General features: G+C 38.4%; 1 protein-coding gene across 1 annotated transcript in view; it reads left to right on the top strand.

Moving 5' to 3' along the window:
• The window catches only part of piezo1 (piezo type mechanosensitive ion channel component 1 (Er blood group)), a 286,359-nt gene extending 273,652 nt beyond the window's left edge, over positions 1–12,707 (top strand). The window contains exons 49-53 of the mRNA XM_077496131.1: positions 651–773; positions 879–958; positions 1,463–1,652; positions 4,817–4,958; positions 12,266–12,707. Of these exons, the coding sequence (XP_077352257.1) occupies positions 651–773; positions 879–958; positions 1,463–1,652; positions 4,817–4,958; positions 12,266–12,388 (658 nt within the window). The 3' untranslated portion in view covers positions 12,389–12,707. The remainder of the gene's footprint in view (positions 1–650; positions 774–878; positions 959–1,462; positions 1,653–4,816; positions 4,959–12,265) is intronic.
• The last annotated feature ends 324 nt before the right edge of the window (positions 12,708–13,031 follow it).

Below are 13,031 nucleotides of genomic sequence, written 5' to 3'. Positions count from 1 at the left end.
TTGTCACTTACAGCTTTAGTTATCCGCCCACGAGCGCCACACTCCCGCAGCGTTACTTGGCGAGGCCCCTTTGAACGAACTTCACCAGGGTGCTTTGCTCGAAGATGATACGTTAAAGATGTACAACTACGGTGATATTTGAATTCAGCTTTACAAAGTGAGCAAACTGCAGTAGATTTATCCAACGAGTCGTCGGGTAACTTTTTGAAGTAAAACTTTCCGCCCAAAAGTCCGCCATGGTCCATCTTTGCGCCAGGGATGCTACATAAGTCACGTGACCAGAAATCGTCGTCGTCGTCGTTTTCTTCTTCTTCTTCTTCTTCGTCTTCTTCGTCTTCTTCTTGTAGCGGTTTGCTTCGGCTCAAGGCAGCAAAGGAACGTTAAAAAAAAAAAAAAAAGAAAAGAAAAGAAAAGAAAGCTTTAACGGCGTTAATTTTTTTTAAAGCGTTATTTTTTTTTTTTATTAATCGCCAAATTTAACGCGTTAACTTTGACAGCACTAATATATATATATATATATATATATATATATATATATATATATATATATATATATATATATATATATATATATATATATATAATGTTATATTATTATTTATTTATTTTTGCCCTTTTCACTGATTATCATTGAATTTCCCCCATAACAGGGACCTGGGAAAAGGAGGGACTGTGGAGCACACATTTGACACACACTCAATTGATCTGGAACCTGGAAACCCTGTCAGGGCCGATCTAGCTTCTCTTCTGCTGGGCAATCACACAAAACCAGTGTAGGTTTGCTCTGGTAATTGAAACATGTTCTCAAGTGCATTAACGTTCATTTTGATGCAGCTGCGATTTACTGTCCAGATTGTATTTTTTTTTCTCATTTCTAGGCATGTGCCAAATATGTTTCCAAATTACATCCGGGCCCCCAATGGAGCAGAGGCCAAACCGGCCAGTCAACTATATGAAGGTCACAATAAATTGAATGTATTTAAATTCTATGCATATCGGTGGCGTCAGGCCGAAACCTCTTAAACCACATTTTGGAAAATTTCATAGTTTTTCAAAAATCTATCATTTTGGTCAGTCCAAAATTTTGGGTGTCATTTTTACAAATTATTGACCAATCTAAAGTGTTGAAAATGGCTTGTTCTCTTTCAAGATGCAATGTTAGTGGTTGGTTTGGGGTCTCCTGAAGAGTGACGATTTTGGAGGTACAGGTTTCTGGCCCGACACCAGATATATGCAAGACAAACTGAAAAAGAGTGAAAAAAAGAAAAAGAATTATGTCACACTTGTTGGTACAGCTCCTACGGGGGACACGAGGTGGAGTGAAATATACGTGAATAAGACAAAAAGTCATATTAGGGGTTAGTTATTAGGGCTGCACGATATTGGAAAAACATGCGATATGCGATATACTTGCCGAACATAGCGATATCGATATTTTAACCTCTGTGTTTTTTTATTTTAGGAAATGAAGAAAGCTACCAGAATATAACACTCTCCCTGATGAGTGACAATTCACTGAACTGCAGTGGGAAACAGGAATGGTGGGACATTGCCATTGTAGGGTGTGACCCTTCCTCATGTGGTGTTCTGTCTATGATCATATTCAATGACAAAGTCAGTCCACCCAGTCTTGGCTTCCTGGCTGGATACGGGTGAGAAAATCTTATTCTTCAACATCAAAAATGGGAATTCCAGGTCCAGAAACTAAAAAACCTGCCACAGTTTGGCATTAGCTCCAGGTGCTTATACTCAACCGGCAGGTAAACGAGGTCATTCCGAGAAGCACCTGTGGCTAAAGCAAACTCTGGCAGTGTTTTGACATTCTTGACCTGGTGACCTCTGATAAACATGGTGTATTTAGGACTAAAGCTTGATTTATGCTTGACGCGTCCGCAAGGTCCGCTCGGCTTCATGTGGCGAAATGACAACATTTCAGCAACCACGCCCCTCTACGCGGCGTCCGAATTGCGCACATTTTCTGTACCGCGTACCAACGAGAATTTGTAAACTACGTGGACGATCCACGTGGAAGAGCAAACAATGTCGTAAACAACAGTATTTTTGACTTCCTGATTCTTTGTTTTCAATTATTTTGTTAAATGTACGTGGATTATTCACCCCAAACTGTTTATGTCGATAGTTTATTGAAAAAAAAAACAATTTATATTGTTCTATTTCTGTTGTGGTGAAGTGTTGTCATATGCCGTAGATGCTTTTCACTGCCTCCTAGTCTGGGAGAATATCGACCAGCCGGGGCAAGTTGCGTTGAGTATGAAGGCTGCAAAATGTGTGCTAGCCTGCTTCCCGCACGTCCCATTTCCACATGGAGTGTTCATGCATCAAGCATAATCGAGCCTTAAGCGTAGATTCACACTTCAGGTCGTAATGCTCAATTCAGATTTTTTGGGTCAAATCTATTTTTTAATGTATTCGTTCACATTCCATATTAATTGAGACCTTGGTCCCCAAAGTGACCCGCGTGTGATGTCACTCAAAACATTGTGTTTACACAACTAATTACATATTGTCCAGCAAGCCAGGGCCACTGACTTCACAAGTCTGTGGTCGGGGCTCATCTTTTCATCATCATCTACCATCTCAAATCCACAGAGGAGCGATGTGGGAGAAGGTAGAAATAATATTTTTTGGGAAATGAGGCAAGGCTTTTGTTGTTGAAAATTGTTATCCTGGAATAACCTCCTTGAGATTCAACATCTCGTTTACGAGGGGTCCCCACAAAAAAAAAATGAAAATAAGCACGTACCAGACATGAAAAATAGGAAAAAATAAGAAAGGAAAAAAAAAAAAAACATAAAATACAATAACACTGAACAGTGACAACCTTAATCTCAACACAACTAAATTCAAATAGTTTTATAATAAAATAAAAATAAAGCATGACAATACATTATTGAAAACATTGACAATCTGTTTTTAAATAATGAAACAAGATATTTTTAAAAATATGGTCCGAAGACAACAAACATGTTACCAGGTAGACTATTCCACTTAGATGGGGCATGTGACTTCAAGGCTTTCTTGTCTGTTTTAGTGGCAGGGGGGTCTATGAAAAAAAAAATGGTTTGAACTTTGTAATGTATAGACTGACTGTGAAACAAAATATTTAACAATAAGGAAAATTAAAAAGTTTAAATTTAAAAGAAACTGAAACAAAATTGCCGTCTATGATCTAACGAAAGCCACCCCAATTTATCATGCAATGATGAGTATAAAAAGAACAACCTAAAAAAACCAACTTACATAATTTATTATAAAGCACATTAAGGGGATGTAAAACAGCTTTTGATGCAATTTGATAAACAATATCAGCATAATTAGTTGAACAATCGGTTTATTCCTAACATTAAATGTAAAACAATGTCTCGAATGAAACAAAACACCCAAACCAAAATTCACTTTTTTCGAAATATGTTCAATGTGTTATTTGAGTCCCCCGCGACCCTTGTGAGGAATAAGCGGTCAAGAAAATGGATGGATGGATGGTGTTATTTGAGTCATAAGCTTACCTCCGTGAGCACGAAGCAGGCTACACCGTTCCTGTACTCAGACCAAGTTGGGAATTAAAAGCTGTGACATGCAATGTATGTAATGGGTAGACTAAAGTAATAATGTATTGTAAATAATAATGTAATGTTTTGATCGCTTGTCGATGTTGTCTATTTCAGACGGCGTCAGAAACGCTGCTTCTTTGATACGTCAAAAATGAAGTCTGCCAGCATACGTCGCAAATATCACTACACATTTTCACTTATGCTCTTTTAAATGGGACACATGAACATAAAAATGAGCTATGAAATATGAAACTTGAAGATGAAAAATGGTCCTCTCAAAAGAGTCACAATGACACCCCGCCCCAAAATGTACACAGGTTATATTGACTTGTAAATACAATAGTTTAGTGTCCCTAGTGTGTTACTTGGGGTGAGGTGATGGGACAAAACAAACAAACGAAATATTTTCATTTTCTTCATGTGACCAAAAGCATTTGAGACATCACATCCATGATAAGTCATCACATCACTAAAGCACTTTTCACAGGCGGCCATATCAAATAGCAAATAATTGTTTTAATTGTCACAAAATGATTCAATCAAATTTCCCACTGTGGTAATATGACCTCATTTACCCAAGAAAATACCACAAGGAGCAACAATAAAATAAGCAAACTTTGGCTGATTCCTGATGGTTGTTGTCTCTGTGTGCCCTGTGATTGGCTGGCAACCAGTCCAGGGTATCCCCCGCCTACTGCCCAGAGCCAGCTGAGATAGGCGCCAGCACCCCCCGTGACCCTTGTGAGGAATAAACGGTCAAGAAAATGGATGGATGGGATGGGATGGGATGGATGGATGGATGGATGGATGGATGGATGGATAACTTCCAAAACATTTAAAGGGTTCAAATCTCGGACGATGGCCTTGCCTCCTATTGGAATTGACTTTCCACTGATATTTTAATAGTTCCTGAAAATTTCAGGTTAATATCTTTTTCCTAAGGTCAGACCCGTCACTAGAGCCCAGGCTTCAGGGGGGCACATGAAATGCATGGGTGGGCTTGTCAAGCATTTGTTGGGCACTCTACAAGGGGAGCAAGAAGAGCTTGTCACCTGCCTAACAGTCACACAAAGGGTCGGCTGTACTACTGACACATCAGAAATTGAAACATGTTTGTCAGCCCATTCTTGTAAAACCAATGTTTTTCTTTTGCATGGATTGTCTCGAGAGATTTTTTTTAAGAAAGACAGTTGATGTAACATTCATTTAGGTTGATTAGATTTCTCTCTATGCCATCTTTCTAGGATCATGGGTTTGTATGTGTCCGTGGTCCTGGTCATTGGAAAGTTTGTACGAGGCTTCTTCAGTGAGATCTCTCACTCCATCATGTTTGACGAGCTTCCCTGTGTAGACCGTATACTTAAGCTTTGTATGGACATATTCCTGGTCAGTATGTTGTCTTTATCCTCTTCTACATTAATACCTGTTAATAAAACCTAGCTGCTTTCAGAAATCCCCTAATCAGTAAATACAGTAGTCCACTTTTGTGTAATTTAGGTAAGTGTAAAAAGAACTGTTTTGTAAGCTCTTCAGCACCCGAAAGCCAAATCAACATGTAAGACAAGTCAGGGGTGAAATTGAGTAGAGGTTTAAATCAGGCTTATGTTCTAATAAAAGGGTCTTTCCATGTCATTTCACATACCCACCCCAGTGACACCTCTTCAATTCCCTTGATTTTTATCCCATTAGTGCCTTATGATGGTAAAAGTAAGAATCCGAAGTTTGAGCCTCCTAGCGCAAACGGTTTTCGAGTTATGGTCCTTCAAAGTTTGGGTGCCACGCTGACTTTTGGAATCCGGTTTGCACACTAAATTAGGACCATATTTGGATGTATGTTTTGTTTTATGGTCGGTACAGACCTGTAAATTGCTATGTCTACGTTTTCTCACCATGTCTATCAGAATTTGCACTTAAAACGTTTAAGTCCATATATGTACTATTTTCAAATTTTTAAATATGTAAACCCTTTAAAGTGGAATTTAAAAAATATATAATAATAATAATGAAGCAATACATTTTGTTGACATTTTAGGGGTTCATATCTTGGAAATGTTTAGTGTTGGTGGGGTTTCAAGTGATTTATCATCATATTTGGGAACTCTAATATGTATTTACAAGAGTTTCATGGCACTCGGCCCTTTGGTAGTGGTACAGGAGAGCTCCAAATATATCTATGGGACAAAATCACTATTTCGGACCCCCTACTTCAGTCGATTGGTTGGCCATGTGGGCACATGATGATGGGAATTAACTTTTTACCCCATCAACTGTCCCCTTTCATCAACATTTGGAGCCAATAAAACTTTGATCATCGAACTGTAAACTATTGTGGATGCTATTGGTTGGGGTTGGGGTTGTGAACGCCAATGACGTGTGCTGATTCAGAATCATTTAACTGGTTACAGGGGTGGGGGTGGAACAACGTATGGCACCGGCGAGTCATATTTGTCAGTGGGGAACGTGGTGCGGATAACGAACGATATGCGCCCATTCGTATTCAACGGTTTCGTGATGCTTATAAAGGCTTATAACGCGCTGGCGGAAACGCTGGGAGAGCAAGTCTAGTGTAAGATGGACTGCTGGTATTGTGTAAATTGTACAAAGGATTAATATGCATGTAATTACATATGGAATAATATGTTTTATATTATCATTGTTGCTGTCCTTGTTTTAATCTATATTTAATTATGCAGGTCTGTTTTTACTGCCAGAAACATGACTAGGCAGTGACAACAACAGTTGACCTACATTCTGGATTTAGTATTTTTCATAAAATATCCCAAAATAGTATGATATGCATTGGCATATTTCATAGTGAAGGTGTTGGATAATCAAAGTTTTTATTGGCTCCAAATGTTGATGATTGGCAACTGGTGATGGTGCAATAAACTCCTTCCCATCATCATGTGCCCACATGCCCAACCAGTGGAAGTAAGGGGGTCCACAATGGTTACATGTATTTTTGTCAGGGTTAGGTGGTATGAGGTGGTGGACCCAAATGCGAGGAAGCAGGGTGAGAAGGTAGAGGAGAAGTCCAAATGGAATTTTAAGTAAACAAAACAAAAGCAAACTCTAAGAAGGCAGGTGATGCAAGACGTGCGGGTGAACGACAGGGCAAAACCGTGGCAGTATGACAGGGAGAAAACAACAATGAATCAACGCAGACAGAGGGGATACAAGATACTGAAGTACTGTTCACACATTCCTCAAACAAATCTTGAACAGACAGAAACGTTTCAAGACATGGGAGTGTCCAAAAGAAGACACTGAGGACGTTTAACGGCTCTAATATATATGCCAAGTCTGGAGTGGCACTGTAGCGCTGCCACAGGGAGTTAACGGAAAGTGTAGAAGATACATCAATAAAGAAGATGAACCACTGATCTGATCCGAGACTTTTGAAGCCGCGAGGCCGCCATACTACTCCCAAGAAACGTTTCTTGGCTTAGGATCCTATACATTTACAGTATAGAAATTTGAGAACATTTCAGACAGTACTTCGAAACAGCATGATTTATGTTTTAAATTTGTTAAACAGAAACAAGACGACTTCAGACATATTACAACTTGCCTTAAATCAGTGCTTCTCAAATAGTGAGGCGGGCCCTCCCCAGAAGGGCGCGAGTCTCCATCAAGGGGTGCACGTTTGACCTCGGGGAACATGCGTTTTATTTTTTATTTTTTATTTTTTATTTTTTTACTGTCCTGGAATAAAGTGCAATTGCACCTCCATTACACTAGGCGGCAGTGGCGCTCTCATTATTGGCAGAGTGTGCGCAGGGAGCATTCGCTCGGTGGTTGTAGGGGTTTTGTTTGCACTGAGCATGCGCGTTTTTCACACAGCAAAAAAAAAATTAAAAATCAGCACAAATTATTTTTTATATTTGTGTTTTGTAGGTTAAAGGTTTTTTGTTTTGTTTTTTATATTGTGCCTCTGAGTTAATGATGGTGATCAGTTTGAATGCATTATTTATTGATTTTATGTAATTTTATTTTTCCGTATCATATGGTTTGACATGGTCAGTCAAAAAATATTTATAGTTTAATTAAGGAATTAATTTTATTTTTTAATTTCAGATGCACTTTAAATCTTTTCTGAACAAAGCTATTCTTTGTTGTAAGTTGGTCCATATTTCTTTCTTTTTTTATTCTCTTATACATTAATACGGACAGTGTTATGCAGAGGTGTACTTATAACAAATTTATAGACAAATGATACTATTTATAGTCGCGCGAGGGGGGAGGCGAGATGTTTTCTTCTTACTGGGGGGCATGACAGAAAATAATTGAGAAGCACTGCCTTAAATATACGTATAAATCATATGCGTAATGATGTTAACAGGAGGAGACTTGTATATTTTTTATTAAATAATTATAACTCTAATCTAACAAAAGAAGATTCTGCCAAATCTAATGTTGGGGTCGAGGAACTGAGCGATAAAATTAAAAGGGGGTCTTCAAAGTAGTTTAAACAGTAGTCTGCTCACAAGATGGGAGGAGTAAGATGGCCGCCCTGTCACTTCAAGTAATATATACAGATCAGTGAGATGAACATAGGAGAAGTGACAATGCCGGGTGATTCAAGTACAAGATCATGCAAAATATTTTGTTGTAAAAGCATAAACAAGCTAAGGAGGGTGTGCAAAACGACTACGACACGGCGACCCGTCATTGTTGTTGACAGACTAGCGGTTCGCGCGCAGTCACAGGATAATTACATTGTCCACATTGGAGCGTACGGGGTGTGTTTTGTAATCTTTTCCAGTGCTTGCTGATGAGCTGACCATTTGAATCACCTGCATTGGAGGGGAGAGAAACACGCAGGACTGCACCTCTCAAATGATGTACTTAACAAAAAAAACAAAAAAAAGGTGAAATAGATTGTAGTTTCTTCTAAATAGCCACCCTTTGCTCTGATTACTGCTTTGCACACTCTTGACATTTTCACCTCTGGGAACTCTTTCAATACTATTGGAAAACCATTTCAAGTGCGTGTGCAAAAAAAAACAAAAACAAAAAACATCAGAGCACAGTGTTTGTTTTGAAGACACTACAATATAAAACAGTGGTGTCCAAACTACGTCAAGGGGGCCATTTGGGGCCCACCTTCTATTTTTTTAGTGACACATTACATATGCTAAAAATGGCATTTGACTCAGTTCAAATAAAATAAAAACAAAAATGTTTGGAGATGGTCAAAGTAAAAAGGGAGGATGTCGAAAAACGCAGGTTCTATTAAAGGTTATTTTAGTTAACTAAAACTAACAAAAAAACTAAAATTCAAAAAACAATTTTGTTAATGAAATAAAATAAAAAACAAAGATGCTTTTTTAAAAAAAGAAAACTAACCGAAACTACATTTTATGTTTTCAAAACTAACTAAAATAAAACTAACTATAATAATTATAGCAAAAATTTCCTTCGTTTTAGTCTTTGGTAATTAATTTAATGCATGAACCTTTGGAGATGATTTTAAATGTGATTTTTAGTCATTTATTTTTATATAAACCGGAATAATGACGTCACGCCCATGGAGTTTTTTAAATATTGCGCACAAGTAATACACATTAAACAAAAAAATAAATAAATAAAATAAACAACTAATACTGAAACTAACTAAACTAAAACTAAGCATTTATTAAAGAACTAAAACTAACAGAACCACCCTGAAAACTAATTAAAAATAACTCAATAACAAAACTTAAATAATGAAAAATTCCAAAACTATAATAACCCTACTACCATATTACAAATTAATTGGTTTATATGTGACGGGCCACTACTGGATGTGGCAAATGCAGCACCACGTCGCTGTTGCTTCAAGCATCACAGACACTTAGGTGGATAGTTGTAGGTTCTTTTAATGTCAGATCACTGCAACACAGTGTGACAAGGAAAGGCAGTGGTGAATCGCTGGGTCTCGGGCAAGCGGAATCACGCCAACACTCCTCGTAGCTCTCATTTTACATAACAAAGTTACTCTATTATCAAATAAAACAACAGTTACACATTTCTAACAAAGTGATCGTATAGTGGTTTAGTTTTAACATTTCTTCTTAATAAACAACAAAATTCACATAGAAATACAATCCAACAGAAAAAGAGCACTTTCAATCTCGTTCACGGAGTGTCCCTGAACGCATCACAAGCAACGTAAAGTGCGTCACGGCAAAATACAAAAATAATGGCGGCCACGCTGAGTCGTGTGCTCGAGCCATTAATACAATCAAGGAAAACAAAACAGCACCATGAAAAATAAAACAGCAAAAAGAAAAACATTTACCTGCAACACAGTGTGACAAGGAAAGGCAGTGGTGAATCGCTGGGTCTCGGGCAAGCGGAATCTGTACAACAAACGACCGTTGGGACGTTACATCAACCGCCAAAAGTTTGGACGACAAAACGCTACTTTTAGAATCAACAGAAAAAGCTATGTGGGTTTACAACAATCAAAGAAAGCTAGGTGAACACACCACACAGTATCATAAGTACAACAAATCAAAATTAATACAGTATAATTTAAGGGTGTCACGATTTCGATTTTTTATCGAAATCGATCGAAATTACGTCACGATTTCGAGCATCGAAATAGAAGAGAGGACACACGATTCGATGCCCCCCCCCCGCGCCCGCCGCCACCGCCGCCACCGCCACCTCCCAGGAAAGCAAATGAGACGCAGCCATTCAGCTACTAGCTAACGGCACTTGTTAGCTGACTTCTCCTGCAGTCATGATGGCAAGCGCGGACAGACACAGCAATGGTGCTTCAAGCCGCTCCCGCTTCTCTCGTCACCAGTTTGGAAACATTTTGCGTTCCCGGTGAGTTATGTCGACAACGTTCACGTTGTCGATAAAAAGACCACAGTTGCAAGATATGCTATGTGCGCGTACTGTACTCGGCCACGGTGTTACGCCCGGCTCGTCAAGGGGAAGGGAAGTAACACAATAACAGAAAATATAGAGTAGATAAACACGGGTCGACTTTAACATCTGAGTAGTTTTAATTGAAATTTCAGGCAGGGGTTTGACAAGGGAGTGAAAGTGGAAGGTGAACAAATAATAACCGCATTTGACAGAACTGACAGAACGGAGGAGAAACAACAATAACCAATAGGGGTATAATACACGGATACACAATAGCGTCGCGCTGGCACAGTCGTCCAATCGGAGTGTCGCGCTGGCACAGTCGTCCAATCGGAGTGTCGCGCTGGCACAGTCCTCCAATCAGAGTGTCGCGCTGGCGCATTCAAACTGAAGTACCATTATACGGGCACCAGCCGACACAAACACACACATACATACTAGGGGAGCGGAGCCGGCGGCGGGCCCGAGCCGCCAGCCGTAACAACGGGAAACACGACAAACATGACGGGACATTTACGCAGGCATCACAAAGATTCAGATTTATCAAATTCAACTAGAAGTGGGAAAACAACGGTCCAACCAACTATTTCATCCTCATTTACAGTGAAACTTCCACACACTTCAGCTCGCGCGAAACGCCAGATCCATAGGTCTATTTATAGCAGCAGACCTGCAGCCTTGGAAAACGCTGGATTCAAACATTTAATTAGTGTACTTGAACCACGCTACAGTATGCCCAGCAACTGTAAATGTTGGGATATAGTTTGTTCAGGCTGTATTTGTTCCATGACTTTGGATACAATATATTTTTTGTTGTTGTTGCACATTGCACATTATTTTAAGAGGAACGCACAGCACACTGTTGTAACCAAAAACAGTCAATAGATGGCAGGCACCCACTGTGACTTTTTGTTTTTGTTTTTTTATTTTTTATTTTACACTTCAGTAAGAACAAGACGGTTAACTTTATATTGTAAATAAATTCTTTGAATTTGATCATTCCTGCCTAATGTCAATTATCATATATTACATAAATTTACACAAAAATAATATGGAAATTGCATCACCTATATGTAGCCGATCTTTTGAAATAAGATTTACTGTACAATGAATAGAACCAATGATCATAGACTAGCCTTAGCCTACAGAAGCATATGCCTCTGTGTTATAAAGTGGGGGAGCGGAAAAAAAAAAAAAAAAAAAAAAAATCGAAAAAAAAATCGAATCGTGACCCCAAAATCGAAATTTAAATCGAATCGTGGAGTTGGCGAATCGTGACACCCCTAGTATAATTATTAATTAATCCGGACGCCCACGAGATGCGACTCACCACGCCAACACTCCTCGTAGCTCTGAGCAAACGCTACGGGGCCGCCCTCCAAGTCCCACTGCGTGCCGTTGCGTCACTTCCGCCATAATTTAATACTAAATATATCACTCCGTTACATATATACTGTAGCATTTTCTAAATATGCAAAAGCACAAATAAATTATTTGTACAATTTTTCGGACCAAACACAATTTCTCTTCATAACATTATGTGGCCCTTGCGTCCTTCTGATTTTCTCTATGAGGCCCTCAGAAGAAAAAGTTTGGACAACCCTGATATAAAACGTTTTCAATTATTTCACCTTTTTTTAAAGTACATAACTCTAAGTGTTCATTCATAATTTTGATGCCTTCAGTAAGAATCTACAATGCAAATAGTCATGAAAATAAAGAAAATGCATTAGATGAGGTGTGTCTCAACTTTTGGCCTGTACTGTTTATCTAGTAAAAATGAGTTTCAATGATTCTCCTCAAACTGAGACGTATGAATTGCATTTCAGGTGCGCGAGACTGGAGAGCTGGAGCTGGAAGAAGAGCTTTATTCAAAACTCATCTTCCTTTATCGATCTCCAGAAACCATGATTAAATGGACCAGAGACATTCACAGTCGAGACAGACATTAACAAATTGCTTGTTGTTGTCTGTCACAAAGTTAATTTGAGAACTCCACTGTCAAAGATTGAACAATTACAAACACAAAGTTCAATGAATCTTAACTGTAATAAATACATTATGTATTATATGTAAGAGTAACAAGATGGTAATTCATGTGAAAACTCAGCCAGTGGTTGCTTTAAATTGTTTAAAAAACATTCTGTTCCCTTAGCCAGTGTTGTACATAGTAATTATACTAAGAGTATTTTTGAGTCCACTCATATTTTGTAAATGTAACCTTATAAAGGAACACATTTATTTAAAAAAATAAATAAAAAATAACCAATATTCTGTGAAATGGTTAATTTCAAATCTTTCCTGAAAATTTGTCAATTTATGTTGAGTGATTATGATTTTATAGTACTTTTTATTAGTGTTGTTTAGATACCGTTTTTTGGCTCCCGATAACAATACCCAGCTTTGCAGTATCGTCCGATACCGATACTATACCGATACTTAAGATTTTTTTTCCTCAACATGAAAAAGCTGTCCTGCCATTGGTTCAGAGCATTCAAGGGCCAATAGGATAACTTAGATCGGCATGCAATGAACATGTCATATATGAGTGAATGTTGTGCACGAGCAAGACACAAGATGCTGCATTCAAAATCC

Source organism: Festucalex cinctus, chromosome 14 (genome assembly GCF_051991245.1).
Source record: "Festucalex cinctus isolate MCC-2025b chromosome 14, RoL_Fcin_1.0, whole genome shotgun sequence".
Taxonomy (NCBI): Eukaryota; Metazoa; Chordata; class Actinopteri; order Syngnathiformes; family Syngnathidae; genus Festucalex; species Festucalex cinctus.
This window is presented reverse-complemented; position numbering and strand designations above follow the sequence as displayed.